At 42.2% G+C, this 23,051-nt stretch overlaps 1 protein-coding gene across 4 annotated transcripts in view; it reads right to left on the bottom strand.

Moving 5' to 3' along the window:
• Nucleotides 1-23,051, bottom strand: part of LOC147727294 (protein prune homolog 2-like) — a 1,486,257-nt gene that overhangs the window by 319,844 nt on the left and 1,143,362 nt on the right. For all 4 annotated transcript variants that reach the window (XM_086961350.1, XM_086961348.1, XM_086961347.1 and 1 more), the window contains exon 10: nucleotides 14,304-14,404. In XM_086961350.1, coding sequence (XP_086817476.1) covers nucleotides 14,304-14,404 — 101 coding nt within the window. The remainder of the gene's footprint in view (nucleotides 1-14,303; nucleotides 14,405-23,051) is intronic.

Genomic DNA, 23,051 nt, shown 5'->3' with positions numbered 1-23,051 from the left:
TTCCAGTCATTTGTTGCTTAAGAAGCCTGCAAAGGCCTAGTCTTGACACTAAATAGGGTTATAAATAAAATAGTATGTATTTCTTTGTAATGTGACTTTTTAATCTTTGTTCCCTTTAATTATCAGTCATGGATCATCCAGGCAGCCCTAGAACACAATTAAAATGCTTTCTATTTATATTTGCTGTTCCAAGATAAGTGCTGAAAATAGACTTTAGGTGACTGCTTATTTTTTGTACCGTCTGGGAGGTCAATATAAAGAGCTGGCAACCCTAATCACAAGACTGGAAGTTTGTTGCAGGATGAGCGTAATATTTCTTTCCTCCACCCTCGATCCATGGACCCTGAATAATGCCATATCAGCAATAGTTTAACCTATATCTGAAACCCTACGCCAGCCCTCAATAACATGCTGAGTTACTTCAAGTGTCTGGGAATGCACCACGCATTCAGACAACTCACTCCTCATTCTTGCCCTTCACTTTCACACTCACCGTGCACTGACAGCGATCACAATGTACTCACACTGATCATCATGCACTCACACCACCTGCTCACCCCGCCCTCACAGTGACCACACAGCACTTATGCCACTTGCCATGAACTCACACCATTCTCCCTCCACTTGCCCTGTGGTAACATGAGCACACTGTTAACTCTGCACTCACAGTGATCACTCTGCACTCACAATGCTCTTCCGCTGTTCACCCTGTACATCATCCTACAGTCAAAAGAGCATACTACTCACCCTGCACTCATGTGACACTTCACTGACCTGTCCCCCTCATTGCTCACACTACAATCTCACTCAAACAAGCCCATCACTAACCATACATTCATTCCTCTCACTCTGCACTTACATCTGCACCCAAATTCATATGGTCACCTCACTCACCCTGCAGTCCCTCCTCTCACCCTACTCTCACACTGTTGCATGGCTCACCGTGCGCTTACATTGGCATTCCTGTTCCCATACAGCACAAAGGGCTAATGTGCCTGCTACAAAGAACGTGTACCAGGCAGATCATAGAACTTAGTGCGAGTAAACTACGTGTAGACCTATAAAAAAGTGAAATGTTGGACTGAAAGGGGCTATAAAGAGATGAGGTGCATTGTTGGTGAGTGGTAGAGAGTCAGTCAGTAAAAACAAAAGAACACTACATATAAATTGATTTAAACCACTTCCCCATAATCGTGGATTAGAATTTTTTTATAAATTTTAAACTGTTTTAATAGTGGCTTTTAATTACACTAGGAGATATTTTGTACTAATTATTCCCCCATGAACGATGTAATATATAATTTGTATATAAATGAATGTATGTATATAGATGCTTGTTTTTAAATGCATACATATATTTTTATTCTGTATGTATGTATTGTTGCTTCTTTTATGATTTTAATTAATCGAATAAAGAGTTTTTGACTGACTGACTGACTGAGTGGTAGAGAGGGAATTCATGGAGAAGGAGGAAATGGCAAAGGGGCCCCAAAAACAGACTGTTGCACCGTGCGCAACCAGTGTTGGGGCCATCCCTGGCTGTGAGTCTTAGAGTCCCCCCCCCCTCGAAGTTCGGGTCTAGTTGGGCCCCTGGTGTGTGTGTGTGTATGTATATATATATATTCACTGAAAAAACCATAGGTTTCACACCAGTTATAGTTAGGTGGAAATTTTACTCGCATAAAACCATTGAAATTCCCACGTTATAGTTAGTTGGACTCACTATAACTTGCGCGTGCAATGCACTGCTGATGACGTCACATATTACATCACTCATGACATGGTCAGTGACATCACTCATGGCATCACTGATGACATCTCAAATGACATCACTGATGACAACATCCTTGTGACAAAGTGGCAGACCTCCTATCAGCATAAAATAACCTTTGACACACACATTCAAAAATAGAAACTAACATTTTCTTAAAAAAGGAGAAACCAATACCAATTACAACAACTTATTAGGTAATTTCAACATCTACATACACATCCACTCATTCACCAACAGTTCTATATAGTCACTCATGCATGTACTTACTCATCATATGTACTCATACACCTATACATCCTGTTACACACTAATACTCATCCATATAGTTACTCACACATCAAAAAAACATTTACTTGATTATGCTGCTATATACACACCACTACACATACTTCTACAGAAATGGAAACATATTTACTCTCTTAAACAATCAATTATAAAAACACATACTCACTAACCCACCCATACACACAATCATCCACCCATACAGTCTTGCACACATGCTGTCTTCAAAATACATACAAATAGTGAGTCACTCATTCATGCATCTGTGCTCTAAGTATTATCCCCCACCGAACCATACAGACACTGATACTGATACTCAAAAAAACAACTAAGAACCCATATACACACTTGTTGGACTTGGCCCTTAAGGCAGGATCACCCCTAATCTTTTTGCTTTAAATCTGTGATCTGTATGGATGATTTTCTGGTCTGTGCGCACTTTTTCCCTGTGTATCAGAGTAAAGTGCGTGCATGTAGTTAGGCTGGCCTGCTCTCCCATAGGAATGCATGGGGAATGTCTGTGTCCCTGGTAGTTCCTGATGCGTGGGGAGTGCATGCAACTCATTTATTTTCTGAGCTTTGTTAAATCCTTCACTCCCCATTTTCTTAATAATTATTTCTGTTCCCCAGTTGTGTTATGTTCGCCACCTTGTCGGTGCGCCGGGACGCTCCTTCGCTGGAGCAGCCGTGCGCAATACAAATAGCACTAACATAACATAACATAACATAACATAACATGCTCAAATTTGGTATGTGCAAGCTTGTGAGAATTAATGCTTCGCAATGGTGTATGTGGCATGTGTGTGTCATGTGTAGAAATGCCACTTCTAGGACTTGGCATATTACTGTAAAATATGCCTGCTGTGTGATTGGCTGGAGCTGGCTGGTGACCCTGGCTCCAGGAAGGCTGGATGGGTCTGCCCGGTGGTGAGTGTGAGATTAGCATGTTGATGGCTTGGGAGGAGTGCACCTGGTCCACGATGGGCCTGGACTTTCCCCACACAATGCTGGCTCCACCCCCTGTAGTGCGACTGATGTCCCTAGCCCTGCCAGTGAATGAAATGGGTGGTTGGGCCATCAAGAGTGCTCCAAAAGCAGCTGCGACTGGTTTCTCCCCCACCCTGCACCCTTAGACAAAGGATTTACAGTATAAAAATGGGGCTGTGTCCCCATGAATGTGTTCTGCTTTTGGATCCTGCCAGAGGGGCTGTTGCTGCTGCTGGGGCCAGGAGGACTGCCACTTGGAGTGTCTCCCTGCCTGGAGACCCAGTGTGCTGGCTCTGGCCCAGCCTTGCCCCCCCTGCCTGCCTCCAGCCCTTGCTGGAGCCTTGTCCTGTCCTCCAGTGCTGGGGAGCACTGAGGATTCCTTGCTTATAGTCCTGAGAGCGCTGCTCTCTGTCCCCCAGTGCTGGGAGCACTGAGAATCCTTGCTTAGCGCTTGAGAGCGCTTCATGTGGCTTCTAGCGCTGAGAGCGGTTTATTTCGTCCCCTGGCGCTTGGGAGCGCCTTTCCTCCGTGGCTAGCGCTGCTAGCGCTGTGGGTGCCCTTCGCCGGTGCCCACCCGGCATCTGATCGCCCCGTGAGGTGATCTAGCGGCGCGGGTGCCACCCCGCTCATTTGCCGCTTTTATTGTGCCCGTTTTGGAGATATTAATTCATCACGAGGGAGCCCACTCCTCGGATAATGGGACCCCGCCTGCCTATCTAAAGCGAGCTGCCGCGCTGCCCGCGTCGACCCGGAAGTGCTCGTGTGGCCAGCCAATCGCTGCGCCGCCCGAGGGAGGGTGACCCAGAAGCCCCGCCCCCGCAGCCGAGCAGCAAGAAGTGACGCAGCCGGCCGTGTCCCCGAGGCTCCCCGAGTGGAGAGAGTAGCCCCGCGCTGCCGGAGAGGGGAAGCCGGCCGTGTATCCCGCCTCCCGCAGCACCAGTGAAGTCCCGGTGAGTGCGGGGGCAGGTCCTTGTTGATTCTTCGAGCGGCCCCGTTGGGAGAGGGCCGCTCCAACGTGGGCAGCATTTCTTTGTGTAGAGCCGGTTGAGGCTCTTGGGGCTGTTGCCCCTGCTCTGAGTCCCCCGTGAGGGACTCCAACAAAGCCCCCATCAGTGTTGAGGAGCCCCGAGGCTCCTGGGGGCAATTCGTTCTGTGAGCCCAGAGAGGCTTGAGGTCAGTTCATTGTGCGTGAGCCTGCGAGGCTCTTGGGGACATCTGTCTTTGTCCCGAGTCCCCCGAGAGGGACTCCAATGACGCCTCATTGTTCTTTGAGCCCCGAGTGGCTCTCCAGTTCTGGGGTCCCCTGAGAGGGGCCCCCCTGCCCCCATTCGTGACGAGCCCTGAGAGGCTCAGGGCATTTCCTGTTCTTTCGAGCCCAGAGAGGCTCTTGCGCCCACAGATGCTTTGCGAGCCCCGAGAGGCTCAGGGTGCCAGTTCATTGTTCTAGAGCCCAGGGAGGCTCATCAGTGCCACAGTGGTGGTTCTTGAGCCCACGAGGCTCCAACGTTGCGCTAACTTTCCCTGCATCAGTTGCCCAGCACTTTGTGGGCAGCTGCCATGTTTAGGCCCTGACATTGGGACACAGGGACTGCCACAGGTGGTGGCGAATGTGGATTTTGCGCTATTGTGTTGCTGTTCCTTGCACCTCTGATTGTATGTTATGCTTCATGTGCTTTACCTTTACACCTCTGAATGGGTAGATTATTCATCATGTGTTTTCCTCTTACACCCCTACAGGTAATGTGATACTTAGGTGGTTGTTTTTCTCCTAGTGCAGGTGGTACTAGCGAGGCCCAGGTTCCTTGTGTGATCTCCTAGGATAGTGAGGATTGCATAGGTGGTGCTCACCTGGTACCAGTAGTGACTGGTTGTGTGCTATACGTTATTTTTTGTGCTACAGTTTTAATTCTATGATCTAAAAAGTGCTAAGTTCTAAAAGTGCTATTTCTAAAAGGGTTACTTCTAAAAGTGCATACCCTTGACAGTGGTCCAGGTGGCCCTGTCCTGTACATTACCCCTTGTAAAGTCTGCCCGTGCCTGTTGGCACATTGTAAAGTTTGTGTGTTATCTAATGTGTTTTTACTATAATACAAAGGCTATTTTTTATATAACCTTGTGTGGAGTTTCCTTTGTGGTGGGCCTTGGGTGTTGTTGCTGGGGTGCGTGCGCAAATACTTAACTCATACCGCCTCCAAGTTTAGCCTTGCTGCTCGCGCCACGTTACCTAGAGGGTGAGCAGGGGTTATCTTGTCGTGTAACTCCCTTGCCCTGACTTAGGAGTGGTGGTCTCTGACTGACTTTGGGGTGAGCCCTGGCCAGCCAGGGACCCCGTTTCTAACAACACTCATGTAGCTACTCACCAACCCATGCAGCCACTTATACACAAAGTGAGCCACAGATACAGATATTTAAATATTTAAATATTACTCGCTAATATATGTATTCACTAAGATACATTTAATAAGTCAGTTTACCAATCAATTTTACACAAAAAACATCCATTTAGACATTTATTTACCCATTTATTCTTCCATCAACCTTTAGATATAAATATATAAAAAATATTTTTTTTTCAGAAAGATTCACATTCACTGGATGATGTCATCAGTGATGTCATTTGAGATGTCATCAGTGATGTTATGAGTGATGTCACTGACCATGTCATGAGTGATGTAGTATGTGACGTCATCAGCAGTGCATTGCACGCGCAAGTTATAGTGAGTCCAACTAACTATAACGTGGGAATTTCAATGGTTTTATGCGAGTAAAATTTCCACCTAACTATAACTGCTGTGAAACCTATGGTTTTTTCAGTGAATTTAATAGGTTTTTTAAATGCTAATTCCTAACTATAACTGGTGTGAAACGTATGTTTTTTTTCAGTGAATATATATATATATAAAAGAAAAAAATATATATATATATATATATACATATATATACATATATATATATATATATACATATATAAATATATATATATATATATACATATAAAAAATATATATATATATATATATATATATATATATATATATATATATATATATATATATATATATATAAATAAAATTCTATGGCAAAATGAAACCCCTCATTTTGTTCCTTTTCAAATTAAATGTATTAAGTGTTACCACTTTATTCCAATCAAGATGACTTCAGGTGTGCCATACTTTTGTCATAAGTAAGACTGTTAGCGTTCTAGTTGTTCTTTAGAACACTCTGGAACATGTAAATGTAAATGTAAAACAGCTTTTGTAAAGCGCATTCTATCGCTCCAAGGAGCATCTTGGCGCTGTAGTCCGTAGCTTAGATGGTGGGCCGGAAAAACTACTCAAATCATATTACCTGAGTGTCATTTAGAGGCTAGACTAGCAGTTTGCTAACCGTATCTGGTAAATTAAAAATCCAGGTCTTCAGGGCTTTCCTGAATTCGCTCTCAGTGGGAATTTGCCGCAGGCTTTGTGGGAGTTTATTCCAGGCCTTGGTACCTAGAACGGCCAAGGACTTTCCTCCTTTAGTGGCCAATCTGAATCTGGGGACTGTCAGGAGACACATATCTGATGACCTCAGGTTCCGAGCTGGTATGTACGACTTGAACTGTGAGAGCAGATATTTAGGCCCTTTTTTGTGGTACGCTCTAAAGGTAATTACCACTATCTTAAAAAGCACTTGCTTATGTATGGGGAGCCAGTGTAGCTGTTTTAGGGCAGCAGAGGCAGAAGACCTCCTAGGAAGATTTAGCACCAGGCGTGCAGCAGCATTTTGGACAACCTGCAGCCTATGCAGGGTAGCTCTATTCACTCCTGCATATATGCTATTGCAGTAGTCCAAGCGTGATGAAAATAATGCCACTGCAACTGTCTTCCTTGCTTCCAAAGGTAGAAAGTTAAAGAACTTTCGAAGTCCACGAATGATGTTGAAGCATGATCCTGCCACTGCAACCACTTGCTGTTTAAAAGAGAGTTTTTCATCAAATCTGACTCCCAGATTACGTGCAGATAATACTGTTTTTGGCGGAATTTCCTCATTTGGGGGCCACCACATCTGAGGGGAAAAGAGATTTTGGGAACCCACAGAGAGAATTTCAGTCTTGCCCGTGTTGCATTTTAGATGGTTAGCCTTCATCCAATTGAAGGTTGCAGTGAGGCAATTTCCAAGATTCTCCTCTGCTCTTTTGGACTTGCTGTCTAATACTAGGATGAGCTGAGTATCATCTGCGTATGATACTGTATTGATGTTAAATAATGTTATTAGCTCGACTAAAGGTGTCATATATAGATTAAACAGCACCGGACTTAGCCTTGATCCCTGGGGCACACCTGTGGGATTTGACTTTTTAGCTGATAGATACTGTCCGAGAACAGTAATCTGTTTCCTATCCACAAGGAGATTTTCCAGCCATGCCAAGGCAGTGCCCCTACACCCACCGTAGCTAAACAGTTGATCAGCAACTCATGCGAGACCCTGTTGAAGGCCGCCGACAGATCCAGGAGAACTAGGACAGCCCTGTCTCCCTGATCCATGGCGGCCCTCAGTGTCTCTGTCGTATAAAGGAGAGCTGATTCCGTGGAGTGGGAGGCTCTAAAACCCGATTGGTTATGATGTAAAAGGTCCTCATCCTCCAGAAATTTGGTCAGTTGTTTATTTACAACTGCCTCGGTGAGCTTAAAGAGGAACGGTATTAGTGAGATTGGCCGTAAATTTGATAGAATGGAGGGATCAGCCAGCGCTTTCTTCTGCAGAGGTTTAACCGCCGCTAACCTCCATTCCTGAGGGACTGTAGCTGATGCAAGGGAGGAATTTATTATGTCATTAATAATCGGGTTCAATAAATCAATCAAAGAGTGTAATACCTTGGGGGGGCACGGATCTAAAGGCGATCCGGATCTTCCGGTCAAGATTGCCTGTCGGCTGTCTTCCAAACTAATTGGAAGAGACTCATTCAACTCAGCCCTTCTGATATCTGGATCTAATGTTCCCTTTTCAAATCCCTTCAAAGGTATAGGGAAAGCTTTTGTGAGCTCCTGGACCTTTGCCTCAAAATAGTTTGCACTGGAGTCACATAGGGTCTGAGAGGGGGGATGTCTTGCTTTGTAATCTTTGGATTTAGGAAGTCATCCACTATTTTAAAGATCTCCTTCTGCTTATTTTCTGCCGACGAAATTGCCTCAAAGTAAAATACTTTTTTGGCATTTTTAATCTGCACATGGTATTGATTTCTTGCTTCTTTAAAGACTCGTCGTTCTTCTATTGTGTATGAGAGTCTCCACTTCCTCTCCAATAGTCTAACCTCCGCACGCTTCTCTTTAAGAGATTGTGAGAACCAGAGTGCTATTTTTTTCTTATTCTTAGACATGCTCTTTAATCCCTTAGTGCTAATTAATTCTAGACTTGTCGTGATCCAATGATTAAAGATCTCATTATCTACCTCGGTGTATCCCGTCAGGGTAAGTTTGCCCTCTTTCACAAGATCCTGAAAGTCCGGGTCCTGACTAATTTTAATCCAATCGTATTTGTTTTGGGAAGGTATTATCTGCTGCCTTTTGTTCGCTGATTCCTTTGCTATAGTTAGTTCCAAAGGAATAAGCATATGATCGGTCCATATCTGAGGGCATGGTTTATTTGCCTTAAGGGTCATTAGATTCGTACAAACACAGTCTAGAGTATGGCCAGCTTCATGAGTAGGGTCTCTGTTTAATAACGATAGCCCCCACATAATAAGAAGTTCTAGAAAATCCCTGGTGTTAGGGTTAGTATTCGTGTCCAAATGGAAATTTATATCTCCCAAAATAGTAAAGTTAGCGTATTTAGGGATGATGTTACTGAGCGCTTCGGTAAAACTCTCGAGAAACTCCTTATGAGAACCGGGAGGGCGATATATCAGAGCTCCAGAAAAGATATTTGATTCATGTGTATGAAGGCAGAAGCCTAGACACTCTGCTCCTTTTACGTCAGGGAGGTCAAAGGTGGTACATTTTATGGAATCTCAGTGCACCATAGCAATTCCTCCTCCTTGTTTGATTTTCCTATCAGAGCGTTGGATATGATACCCCTGTGGTAGGGCATTGACCACATCAGGGGTACACCAGTCCTTCAGCCACGTTTCCGTGACGAAGAGCCAGTCAAACTCATTCTCTTCAATCATGTCGTGGATGTGTGCAGCATGTTTACACATGGATCTTGCATTGATTAAACCTCCCTTCATAATATTGGAAGTTCGGGGTATAGTATTACAGTCCTCAGGGGTTGTAAGCGGGCCGCAATAACTACAGAAAAGCGGGTCATAGCAGTCCGCCACATTTAAGATATTTAGACATCTCTCATTGGGAATGTTTAGTGAGAGTAACTCCTCTCTGACATTCTGTCATTTACTATAGTTGGGCTACATCTGGCTGATATTTGGGCTACATTTGGGCTCTTTTGTCTCTGGTGGCCATCTTGGAAGACTGCATATCAGAATTTTTTTAATTAAATATAAGAGGATTTGAGAAGTCACTCAAAATGTGCCCTAATTTTTCTTTCTTCAGCACTAATCATAATTTCTATGGCAAAATGAACCCCCTCATTTTGTTCCTTTGCAAATTAAATGTTTTAAGTGTTAACACTTTATTCCAATCAAGATGACTTCAGGTGTGCCATACTTTTGTCATAAGTAAGACTGTTAGCGCTCTAGTTGTTCTTTAGAACACTCTGGGACATTCTGTCATTGGGCTATAGTTGGGCTACATCTGGCTGATATTTGGGCTACATTTTTTTTTGTCTCTGGTGGCCATCTTTGGGCTACATTGGGCTACATTGGCTATATTGGGCTACATTTGGGCTCTAACATATATATAGCCCAATGTAGCCCAATATATATTTTTTCAAAGTTAATTTTCGTAAAAACCACTGGAGCATATATCTTGAGACATATCAAAGGCACATCGGGCTACCAGTCCCTACAATTTTGCCAAGTTTGGTGGAAATCCATTCAGCCGTTCAGGCTAAAAGTGAGGTTGACCGCACTATGGAAATTAACATGGGGAAAACACGTTTTGGGACCCCCCTTTTATCTCGGCCCCCGCTTGACGAATCCCCCCAAACTTTAAGGGAAGGACCGGAGCGCCGCAAGGCAAGTTTGAGGAAATTTTCAGGCAGATTCCTCAACCGGCGCCAAAGTTATTCCCAATAGAATGTTGAGATTTTGCATTGAAAAAAATCCTAACTATAACTACCTACTGGCAACCGCCAGTAGGTAATATATATATATATATATATATATATATATATATATATATATATATATATATATATATATATATATATATATATATATATATATATATATATATATATATATATATATACATATATATATATATATATATATATACATATATATATATATTACCTACTGGCGATCGCCAGTAGGTATATATAGTTAGGACCTAGTTACCATAGGAAATTCCGAACATTCTATTGGGAATAACTTTGGCGCCGATTGAGGGATCTTCCTTGAATTTTTATTTAAATTTGCCTCGCTGCGCTCGGCTCCTTCCCTGAAAGTTTCAGGGGGATTCGTCAAGCGGGGGACGAGAAAAAAGGGGGGTCCCAAAACGTGTTTTCCCCATGTTAATTTCCGTAGGGACATTCTGACAAGGCTACAGCTCGAATGGCTGAACGGATTTACACCAGATTTGGCAAAATGGTAGGGACTGGAATGCAGCAGTGCCTTTTGTATGTTTGGTGCAAATCCCTCCAGTAGTTCTTGAGAAAATTGAATTTGAAATTTTTCAAATGGCATTTTCTATGGGACCTTTAGACACGGCTACAGCCCGAATGGCTGAACGGAATTACAGCAAACTTGGCAAAATGGTAGGGACAGGTATGCAGTAGTGCCTTTTCTACATTTGGTGAAAATCCCTCCAGTAGTTGTTGAGAAAATTGATTTGAGCAACTTATATATCTATATGCGCTCAACATTCTATTGGGAATAACTTTGGCGCTGATTGAGGAATCTGTGTGTAATTTTCCAGAATTTTGGCCAGCTCTGCTCCGCTCCTTCCCTGAAAGTTTCGGGGGGATTAGTCAAGCGGGGGCCGAAAGGGGGGTCCCAAACGTGTTATCCCCATGTTAATTTCCATAGGGACCTTTAGACACGGCTACAGCCCGAACGGCTGAATGGAATTACACCAAACTTGGCAAAATGGTAGGGCCTGGTATGCAGATGTGCCTTTGCTATGTTTGGTGAAAATCCCTCCAGTAGTTCTTGAGAAAATTGAATTTGAAAATTTTCAAATGGCATTTTCTGTGGGACTTTCAGACACGGCTACAGCCCGAATGGCTGAACGGAATTACACCAAACTTGGCAAAATGGTAGGGACAGGCATGCAGTAGTCCCCTTTCTATATTTGGTGAAAATCCCTCCAGTAGTTGTTGAGAAAATTGAATTTGAGCAAATTATATATCTATATGCGCTCACCGTACGCGCACCGTACGCGTACGGTACCCGTACCGTACGCGTACGTACCCTTATGTGCGCGAGCGAGTTTCTGATTGGCTGGCAGTCGACTGTCAACATTCCAAACTGTCCAAACCAGGAAGTGTTGGCCACCATCTTGGTTTTCAGGAGAACTGAGGCACACGAGAGCCCAAAACAAGAGTGGAAAACACGAAAAGGGGGCAGGGATGAGACCCTCTAGCCCTTCTCAGGGGGTCCCAAAAGGACCCCCAAGGGCAAAAAAAAAAATAATGTCAAGAAAATTGCGTGTACGCGCACTGCACGCGTACGGTACGCGTACCGTGCGCGTAACCCGCGATTTTAAAAATAAATAAAAAATGTTTTGCACTTGGTGGTCCTTCTGGGACCCCCTGAAAAGGGCTAGGGGGACAGGGGGTCTCAACTCTGCCCCCTTTTCGCGTTTTCCACTCTTGTTTTGTGCTCTCTTGTGCCTCACTTCTCCTGAGAAACAAGATGGCTGCTCAGGTGGTCCCAGAAGGATAATAACATATATAAACGTTATCCGCTAATAGAATTAGCATTTACAAAACCTTTGAAATTTATTGAAAAAAAATATAGGTTTCACGCCTGATATAGTTCGGAATTAGCATTTAAAAAACCTTGCAAATTCACTTAAAAAACCATAGGTTTCAAGCCTTATATGGTTAGGTATTAGCATTTAAAAAACCTTGCAAATTCACTTAAAAAAACCATAGGTTTCAGGTCTTATGTAGTTATGAATTAGCATTTAAATAACCTTGCAAATTCACTTAAAAAACATAGGTTTCAGGCCTTATATAGTTAGGAATTAGCATTTTAAAAACCTTGCAAATTCACATAAAAAACCATAGGTTTCAGGCCTTATATAGTTAGGAATCAGCATTTAAAAAACCATTGAAATTGCTCCTATATAGTTAGTTGTACTAACTATATTTCGCGCACCCGCAATCCACTACTGATGATGTCACATATTACATCATTCATGACATGGTCAGTGACATCACTGATGACATCTCAAATGACATCACTGATGACATCACTGATGACATCACGGATGACATCTCATTTGATATCACTGATCACATCACTGATGATATCATTCATGTGATAATATGATGCACCTCCTCACCCTCTAATATAACCTTTGATACACCCAGTGTTAAATACAGACTACCATTCTTGAAACCATTGACACACCAATACCAGTTAGTACATACGCACTCACTGATTCCTAGGTCTACACACACATTCACTCATTCACCCATAGAATCACTCATACATACAGTCACTCATCAATACAACAATATCATATGCACTCATACACCTATGCAGACACTCACACACTGCCACTCATCCCTAGAGTTACTCACACACCTAGTCAGTCATGCAAAGAATCAATCACACTTCCATTTCCTCAACTATACAGTTATACACACAACACCTTACTTATTCAAACATATACTAACACATACTTACTCTCTTATACAATCACTGATACAAGTACACAATGATCCATACAGCCACTCGCACATTCAATGGCTCTCAGGTATAGTCATTTATATATGCCAACTCTCACATGCACTGTATTTTACATATGTACTTACTTGGACATGTAGCACTGAGATATCCATTCACTCACCAACACACCCATGCACACAGTCAACCGCCCATATAGCTGTTTCCACATGCACTCTTGAACTCACACACCTAGTGAATCAACTGCTCACACATCTATGCACAGAGTCACACACCTCCCAGCCACCCACACTCACACTCAGTCTCCCATTAAAATACTTGGGCAACCAATCAATAACCCATATAGCCACTCATATAGCTACTGATCAACACATGCAGCAGCTTACACAACAACAGGCATACTGATGCACACATTCAGACAGTTTAGTCACTAACCCATGCATTTAGTAAGACACATTTAATCACTCACTCATACAGTCAGTCACGCACCTACTAAGTCCTTCATCCAGACAATTATACATCCACTCATTCTTCAATATGTAAAACATATTTAAACTTTACAGAAACACACAGTCACTGGATGATGTCATCAGTGATGTCATTTGAGATGTCATCAGTGATGTCACTGAGCATGTCATGAATGATGTAATATGTGACATCATCAGCAGTGGATTGCGGGTGCGCGAAATATAGTTAGTACAACTAACTATATAGGAGCAATTTCAATGGTTTTTTAAATGCTAATTCCTAACTATATAAGGCCTGAAACCTATGGTTTTTTTAAGTGAATATATATATATATATATATATACACACACATACATATCTATCTATCTATCTATCTATCTATCTATCTATCTATCTATCTATCTATCTATCTATCTATCTATCATACAGCGAAAGCACGAGCAATGGTATAGTAAACAGATTTTATTTACAACTCCTTAGAGTGCATTCGACATGCCAAAACAATAATTTGAGGACACACACCCGGTCCTCGCCAGCCAGGTTCCGGATAATGATAAACGCGGCTGCGGAGACCACCTGCTGGCTTGACTCAGCCTCCTGAGACCTATATGCATGAGCAGACCTCGTATAACGAGACCCTAGAGCAGAACACGTTATTATCAGATGTCAAGTGAACTAGAGCAGTGCCTATAAAAAGCACATTTAACACCCATTTGTTTCTCACACCCAAACCATGACTTACTATCACGGGAAGCAGGCTTCCCGCTGAATAAATTACAGAGTGCGAGAAAGAAAGCGCATAATTGAGTAGAGACGAACGCTGCTGCCTCCTACCTCGCCTGAGCTCCGAATCCGGGCTTAGCGCGCCGTCGTCGAGAGGGAGCTCCATCCCTGCGTCAGCACGGCCGTCCATGCCCACATCCTCCGGGAATGAGCTGGTCAAAACAAACACAGATACAAACAATAAGAGCGGACAGAGAAAAGGGGGCATTTTAAAAAAGTGCGCGTGTGCTCGGGCATCTTCATGTGTATCAAGCAGGAGCGGTCTGATGAGAATGCCAGTATTATAATTGAGTTGCTACACATTTCTGCATTGCTCGGTAAAATGATTTATTACACACGATCATATCAAACACGTATCCGTGCCTCTGGGTAAATTCGCTGTGTTTGTGTGAATTTATTCATTGGAATGCCATATTTCTTGCAAACTTACGTATCTAGGTTTTACAGGGAGCCAAAATTGAGAGTATAGTTTTTTTTTTAAGTTAAGGGGTGTGTAAAGATTTGAAAATCACAGTGCATATTATTCCAGTGGGGAGGTCAGGATTGACAAAGGCAATAGGTCTGATGCCGGCTACTTTCCTTTGGCTTTGTCAGTGTCGTTTGTGAATGCGTTTTGTAAACTTGGACAAATGGACTACTTTTTGTGTGTAAGTGCACACAGTGAAAGGGGTGAATGCCATCACCCAGAGAGGCACGTCAATAGGCAGAGTGGGCTGGCCCATTGCCTCATGCTGTATGCTGTGATGTATGGTACAAAAATGTGAACAACGGACTTAAGAAAGGAAAGAGCTGATGGAAAGCCCCAATTAGTAAATATATCATGTATACGTGTTCCATTTTATAACAAATGTCCTGGCTGACTTAATAATCTAGATAATAGATCATGCATTTTCCCATATAAAGGGTATTTGATTTCTTTTTATGGTCTGGGCAAGAAGAATCGTCATCTGTCACTTTAATCACATGCATTCAAACGCATAAATAAAAAATGCCAACACTGACATATATATACATATATGGTAACGAGAGGACCAAAGTCCTATTGGCCCACGTCCTTCATAGGAACACGAGTCTCCACCAACTGCCTGAGTTAGTGAAGGTGGCGTTCAAATGCTGCCATAGTAGTGCATTTAAAGTCAAAATGATCCCTATGTACACCGCCATTGTCCCTATTGAGAGCTTATTGTGGGGACGATCACTGCATTGGGTGGATCACTTACGTTGTTGGGAGGGCACTAGACACTGACCATAGGAGAATGTTACAAAGAAGGGAAAATCCTGTCTATGGATAAGGTGGTAACTGACATACAACTGCCCCAAACATATTGTCTAAACAATGGGTCACCTAGAAAAGCCATTAAGTAATATCTGGGTCCCAGATGATACAGAAACACAATTCTATGAAGCACTGCATGTTGGGAGATGGTACTAAATTGATCATCCGGTTCTACAAATCACTCATGCACAAGCCCTCCTTACAAGACGATAGGGAAGGTGGGCAAAATGTTTAGACAGGGACCTCATACATAGGGAATGGGACAAGATTATGGGATATTCGCATACTGTCTCCAGAAACGTGAGATTTACATACACACAATTCAATTATTTACAGTCGGCCTATCTTACTCCCAGATGACTAAACTTAATGATGGAGGTCAACAATGGTAGGATAAAACAGATGCAGACTTCCTATACATGGTATGGCGATATGAGGTCTTGTGGACCTTAGAAGAACAGGTGACCACTAGCCCAAACAGGGTAGAGCATGCTGGCCTCCGACATACTCCTGAGATATGCCTGCTGGGTTTATTCACCAGATCAGCTGCAAATAGATCCAACACCAGAGTCATGGATTTACCCTGGAGCTAGCTAACAAAAGCGTCGCTATGCATTGAAACAGAGGTTCCTGCCATAGAGAGATGGATACATGATGAGGGCAGGTGGGCTTCAAGAGAACACCTCACGTCACTGAGGGAGGAAGGGGGAGGACTTAGACAATACTACATAGCCGAAAGATGAAACGAGGTTCTCACAGCCTTCACTCATTTGAGTGGACGTCAGCCGATCATGCATCATCGCAAATACCCACCAAAGATGCTACGGATGCTACACCATTGGCATGACAGCAGACACAACCGATGATATGCCTGCTGGGCAATGCCACACACTCTATACTATCGGCCAGATTCATCAAGCCGAAAACGGCTCGCAAAGGGCCAGATTCTGAGAATCTGGCCCTTTGCAAGCACTATTTTTGCATTTGGGATTCATCATCCCAAATGCAAAAATCGCATTTTTAGAAATCGCATATTTGCGAATAATTGCATTTAAGGAATCTCAATTAGAGATTCCGTAAATGCAATTCAAGAAGCATTTAAAAATTGCGAAATTACTATTTTTGGCCGCTATTTACCGCGAAGTCTGACTTCGTGGTAAATAGCGAGAACTGAGAAAAATGCACTTTTGTGCATTTTTCTCAGTTGTATGTTACACACACACATGTCCTTTGGACATGTGTGTGCGCAACATCAGTCTACATTTTCTTTTCAGGGGTGCTACAGGGTGTCCTTTGGACACCCATGGCACCCTTGAAATCGCATCCTTATTTGCGATTAGCAAATTGCTATTCGCAAATAAGGAATAAATCCCCATTCATTTCTATGGGCCTTCAGGCCCATAGGAATGAATGGGGAGTTATTCCTTATTTGCGATTAGCAAATTTCTAATCGCAAATAAGGAATAAATCCCTATTCATTCCTATGGGCCTTTAGGTCCATAGGAATGAATGGGGAGTTATTCCTTATTTGCGATTAGCAATTTGCTAATCGCAAATAAGGAATGTGTAGGAATCGCAATTTATTTAGCGATTCCTACATGAATCCCGTTTTGCAAGTCCTTAATAGCGACTCGCAAAACGGGACAATGATGAATCTAGCTGATAATCGCTAGACAAGGACTGTTTCTGTTATTATTCTATATTTTTGCTACAATAACTGTTTAAGATGATGCTGCAGTGTTTCCTCATTTTGCACTACAAGTCAACAGATGGGATACAGGAAGGCTACTTCAGCTTCGACCAGCTCTTGAGTCCCCACAAATATCACACAAAGATCCATCTGTGAACCTACATATTGACAAAATAACTTAATTGTAAGTTGTGCACTATGAAGATGCATTCCTAGCAAGTAAATGACCTCTAGTATGCACATGTGAACCTATAAGAACACTAACAAAACTGAAAAGCACAACAGAGTTAAAAAAAACATACATACATATACTGTATTGTGATGGACAGCATTTTAACTGATCGGAGGTGCTCATCCACCTAAAAATAAGTGTGCTTCAGTGCAGGACCGGTGGGATGTTTATTTACTTTGACATTCTTTATCCTTCTTTCATTTTTGTTTTTTTTAAAATCAAGGATGGGTGTATAAAATACGCCTTTAGGTTACAGTAAATCAAAGCCAATAGTACCTTTTCTTTGCACAAATAAGAATCATAACTTCCTTTGATGTGCATTAAAACTAAAAAGCAATGGGTATAGCTGTTCTTAGGACACCTGCCTGCTAGGAAGCACCGTACCATTCCACTAAAATGATATATTATTGGGGTATTTTTTAATGTAAAATTAGTATTGCAAACATAGCCTAACACGTCTAAGCCAGTTTTCTTTTTTTTCTTCTTTTTCTTTTTTTCGCACATGTAAGAAAATATATATTTTTTTAAATAAAGCATCGGACCAGCTTGGCAAGGCCAGAACGATAGGCTTTGCAAATGGTTCTTCGTAATGTAAACAGGCACAACCTCGCTTCATATCTAAAATATTAGTTCCTACAACACAATCAATATAACTGGTTAAACGCCAAAATGATCTTTTTTTACACTCCAGTAATGAAAAAAATTACTTACCTTGGAACTTTCTGTAGCTTTTAGTGCTGTGTATTCACTGGTCTGTATGGTCATGTCATCTAGTAATGGTTGTTGATGCTGCAAGCTGTGTTTTTTTAATTGTAAGTTTTGTTATAACTTATGATTCCCTCCCTGAAACCCACATTGCACCAGGACAAAGACTCCACTTATGATTATGTTCCGCCAAGGATGAGTAAAGTCAGTGAAGAAGGGCACTCAATGTCTAAATATGCAGTGTGTCAGACTTGTAATGTGTGTAATCTGAAGCATCTGAAGCATCAGGTCATACCTGAGCAGGTGGGTGGGTGTTTGTGAATCTTCAGCACTACAAGCTACAAATAGATAGTTGCAAGGTAAGTAACATGTTTATGTTTGAACCATATGTAGCTGAGGATCACATGTCATGCATAGTCTGGAAAGCAATACACTACCCATTAATTGGAGTCTTGCGAGGGGATCAGGCAGATGTGTGAAATAACACTTTAAGGACAGTTTGTCCAACTTATGCCTTTTGACGACCATACATTTTCACACAGTAATGCTTTCTGAAAGTGTATGGTGTGGCTCTCGTAGGAGCCTAAAATGTGTTTAAAAGTGCTATATTTTCCATGAAAGCCATTGTGGTTTCCTTTTTGCAAGTAGAATGTGCTCTAGGCAATATATGAAGAGTACATATGGCATTAGTGTAGCCATATCACAATAGACTTAACTATCCACCTTGCAGTGCCCGACTTGGAGACTAGATTTCTTAAGTGGTGTTTTGCAAAGGGACACAGTTGCTTTGTCTAGCAAATGGTTTTGATATTCATAGAGTGGTGTAATACATTAGACCTCTGCTTACATGCAATGTGTGCAGTGCTCATTCTGGTGCTATCTGGGGAAAATGGGGACATAACCTTTTACAGGAATTGCAGATTCCTCGTCAGGACAACCTGATCCATATGAATCTGGAAACAAGACTCTTTCAATGCTAAGGCCTGTAATTCACTAACCAAACACAAGGAAGTGATTGCTTCTGGAAATTCTACTTTCTTTGAAAGATATTGCATCTGACAAGCATGTAATAGCTCAAATGATGCGTGTGACAACTAGGTTAAAGTTCCATTGTGTTTTTACAGTCCTCCATGAAGGCTTTGACCACTGAAATCTGAAATAACGAAGTTTGTGGCTTGTTTTGCATTTAAGCAGCCACCACTGCTAAATGAACCCTAGTAAGTGTGTATGCTAACCCTAATTTCTGTGAATAGAAATGGTATCATATATATCCTGAACTGTTACTTGTAGACATTGTTTGTGTAATAATGGACAAATCATTTAGAATTGGCAGCATAACAAGCTTGTTTGCGATTGTCTTACAGAATAAGCACACACTCCTGTGGAATTTGCAGATATCTATACTCTCAGACCTCAGGTGCCGAATTGCAAGGTTCGTTTCTTTTTGAGATTTGAATGTCTCAGTTGACACTGATGCTGAGTTAATATGTCTGATCTCAGGGGTTAACTTCTTGTGTGGATGGACAGCAATGAGTACTATGGCTGCCTTGCCCAAGCCGGAGGCATGAGAATGAGCATCATGGAAATTTGTATCAACTTCCTCTCTAAATAAATGATCAGAGGTAGTAGAGCAAAAGCATAAGCAAATATACCTTACCAGTTTATCAATAAAGTATCGATAGTTCATTTCCACAGACAGTGGATGTGGGTACCTGAAGGTAAAGCTTGGGCATTTTGCGTTTTCTGATGTGGCAAACAGATCGATTGCGAGTGTCACCCATTTCTGAAATTACTTTTGTAAAACTGTGTACTTGGTGATATGTCTTGCTTAATAGGCCCATAAGGTTGTTGCCCATCCAGGGCAGAGCTCCACTAAGAGCAGAATTTGATGTGTTCAATGGCCCAGTGCTATATTAATTATGCCAATGCTGATAACTAAGACTGAGGCTAGTGAGTATCTCTTTGTTTCTATTAATTGATTTTTTACTAGTAGTGTATTGTAGTGATTTAACATGAAAAATGCTCTGAGTGATAATTGGACTGTTGTAGATTCTAACAAAACATTTTCTGATGCTTCCAGCAACCTCAAACAGTCAGGTTGTCTATATGTGCTTGTTACCCTGCGAGTAAGGAATCTGTGCGAATGGTCATCTGCAATTGAGGGCCTGCCCAGTAACAAGTTCCTGTCATTCTACCATTTGAGATTGTACTGAACTCTGGACTCTACCAACACTAGATCTTCCCTTTGACCCATCACGTTTGACCATTGCCTGGACAGACACTTCTGTAATGGATGCATGGGCAGCTGAGAGTGCGGCAGTATGGCAATGCAATAGATCATCATCCCCAAAAATGTCATGATCATTCCTACTGATAGAGCATGTGATGTCTGATAAACACAGAGAAGCCTCTATGATGCCATAGCCCTTTCCTTGTCGGAATAGGCTTTGTCTTCTACTGTGTTAAATACCATGCTAAAAAGGATTATGTCTGTTGTGTGCAGAGATGTGACATGTTGGCATTGTTTGTGAAGCCTAGCCTGTGAAAAAAATAACAAAACACTCTGAGTGTGTGCTAGGCATTACTGAACGCTGCTCTTTATCAGGTACTTCTCCAGATATGGACAGACATGAACAGCATTGTGGCACAGAGGCACTGCAACTGCTGCTGCACATTTCATGAATATGCTCATAGTGGTTGTGGCCCTGAAGGGCAACCCTTGAAATTGGTAGTGCTGTCCACTTACCACAAATCTGAAGTAGTGATGATGCATCAGATGGATGAGGACATGGAAGTATGTGTTTTTGAAATCGAGATTTGCCATATGATCGCTGCAAAATAGCAGAACTAACTCATACAAGTTGGTCATTTTTAAATGCTCTGTCAGTATGTAATGCCCTCCAATCAAGGATAGGCCACAGTGAAACAGTTCTTTGGGATTGAGAAGTATAGAGAGTATACCTCGTGACATTTTGGTGCAAAGGAAAATATTTAGTAGCACACTAACTGAGACTAGTTTGCAGTTCTTTGTGCAGCAGTCTTTGATGTTCTTCACTGATTGCAGTGAGGGCAACGTGGGATGTTTAGTGGTGTGGACCTCCAAGCAGTATCCCTGTTGAAGAATCGATAGGAGTCACTTGTCCAAGGTTCTCTCCTCGCACTGTGGAAGGAGTAACCTGATCCTTCTCCCAACAGGTGTTGTGTGAGTGGGGGATGGCAGGCAAGTCATTGCTTGGATCAGACACACCATTTCCTTGTCTGCCTCTACTCTTTCCTCAAAAGCTGCCTCTGGTGTAGGTCGTTTGAGGCTGTCCCTCCTGAACTGGCTGATGCTTTTAAAAGGCAGAAAGCTGTGGCGTTGAGCACAACCTTAATACCCTCTCTCTTCAGTTGGCACCAAAAATACCGTTTTACCACTTTGAATATGGAGTATCGTCTTGGCATTAGCTGTTACTGAGTGTTTCTTTATTTTCTCTAATACAGTGTTCACACATGGTTCAAACAAATATTCCCCATCGAGGGACATTGTTGATGTGCTGCTGGATTTCAGGATGAAATCAGGACACCGATCCTACAACAACTGTTTATCAAATGTAAGTTCATAGAAGAAGGAGGTGGGTGCCACCAAGGTTTACGCACAAATAGACAGGACCCAATTGTAGCTACTGACACAACCCTAGTCGGTGGTTTCACCCAAAGGCCACCAGGAATGAGATAGATATTCACAAAATGAAAGGGTTTTGTGCCTTTAAAATTCAGTTCAATCTCAGGGTTGGCGTAATCCCAGTTGGTATCAAAGCGACTTGGTACGGTCTGTTGTTGTGGTGTACAGGAAGGAAACAAAAAAAGTAATTGTAGTTTAGTTCTTTTTATTTATAATTTTCTAAAAATGCAGATGAGAACAGAAACAGCCAACACAAGTTTCGCCCTGTGGCATGCTGACCAAAGCTTTTTCAAGCCAAAAAAGTCATGGTAAATTGTTAGGGCTTAGCGTCCAAAGGTAATGCCAAATAGTTCAGGCTAATCGTCGAACAGGTCCAAGGATAAATCCTGCATCCCTCGGCGAGATGCCATACAGAACTGAATGCTTTAAGCAGATGATTGATCAATTTCTTCACCTCCTCCCAATGTCCCAATGGTACCTGTTAGAAATGGGGTCTCTGGTTGGCAGAGGTTTGCACCCTGTCCAAGCAGGGACCACCACGCTAGTCAGGGTAAGTCAGATACACAACCTAAATTGACCTGTGCTCACCCCCTGAGAGTTTGGCACAGAGCAGTGAGGCTTATTTTAAGAGGCAATGTATAAAGTATTTGTGTAAGCCAATGAAAATACCACAAAAAAACTCCACGTGGGTTTAGAAGAATAGAGGATATATATTTGAGTAAACCCAGACCAAAACAACAAAAAATCCAATATGTAGAAATCGAGATGTTAATTTTGATAGATTAAATGGAAAATAGTGCTTAGTAGTGACTAGCGGTCAAAAGGTTACTTGAAGTTGCAAGGGACCAATGGAAATTCAAAGTTCAGGCTTACCGCAATGGAGGAAGAAAAGACCCCTGATGTAAAGTGGGTCGTTAGGTTCCAGTTTGCATTTCATTTCTATCCTGGGTGTGACCACCCTGACTTTGACATAAAGATCTGTGGTAAATAAAATTACCTATACATTTTTCTATACATTAAATATCAATAAGAATAGCTCATAAAATGAGAGGCAGAGTCCGTGGTATCTGAGTCATACGGGCTTTATTCCAATGGCTCGAGCCAGGGGAGAATCGTGTTCCATCACCACTAAGGTTCAGGAAGGGATGTCACATTTTATTAACATCATACAATATATATAGTAAAATCACATAATAGCAATGGGTACAGTAGGCGTAACACTCCAGGCGGAG

Source organism: Lissotriton vulgaris, chromosome 3_1 (genome assembly GCF_964263255.1).
Source record: "Lissotriton vulgaris chromosome 3_1, aLisVul1.2, whole genome shotgun sequence".
Classification (NCBI taxonomy): Eukaryota; Metazoa; Chordata; class Amphibia; order Caudata; family Salamandridae; genus Lissotriton; species Lissotriton vulgaris.
The sequence above is the reverse complement of the archived record's forward strand: the minus strand, read 5'-3'. Positions and strand labels throughout refer to the sequence as shown.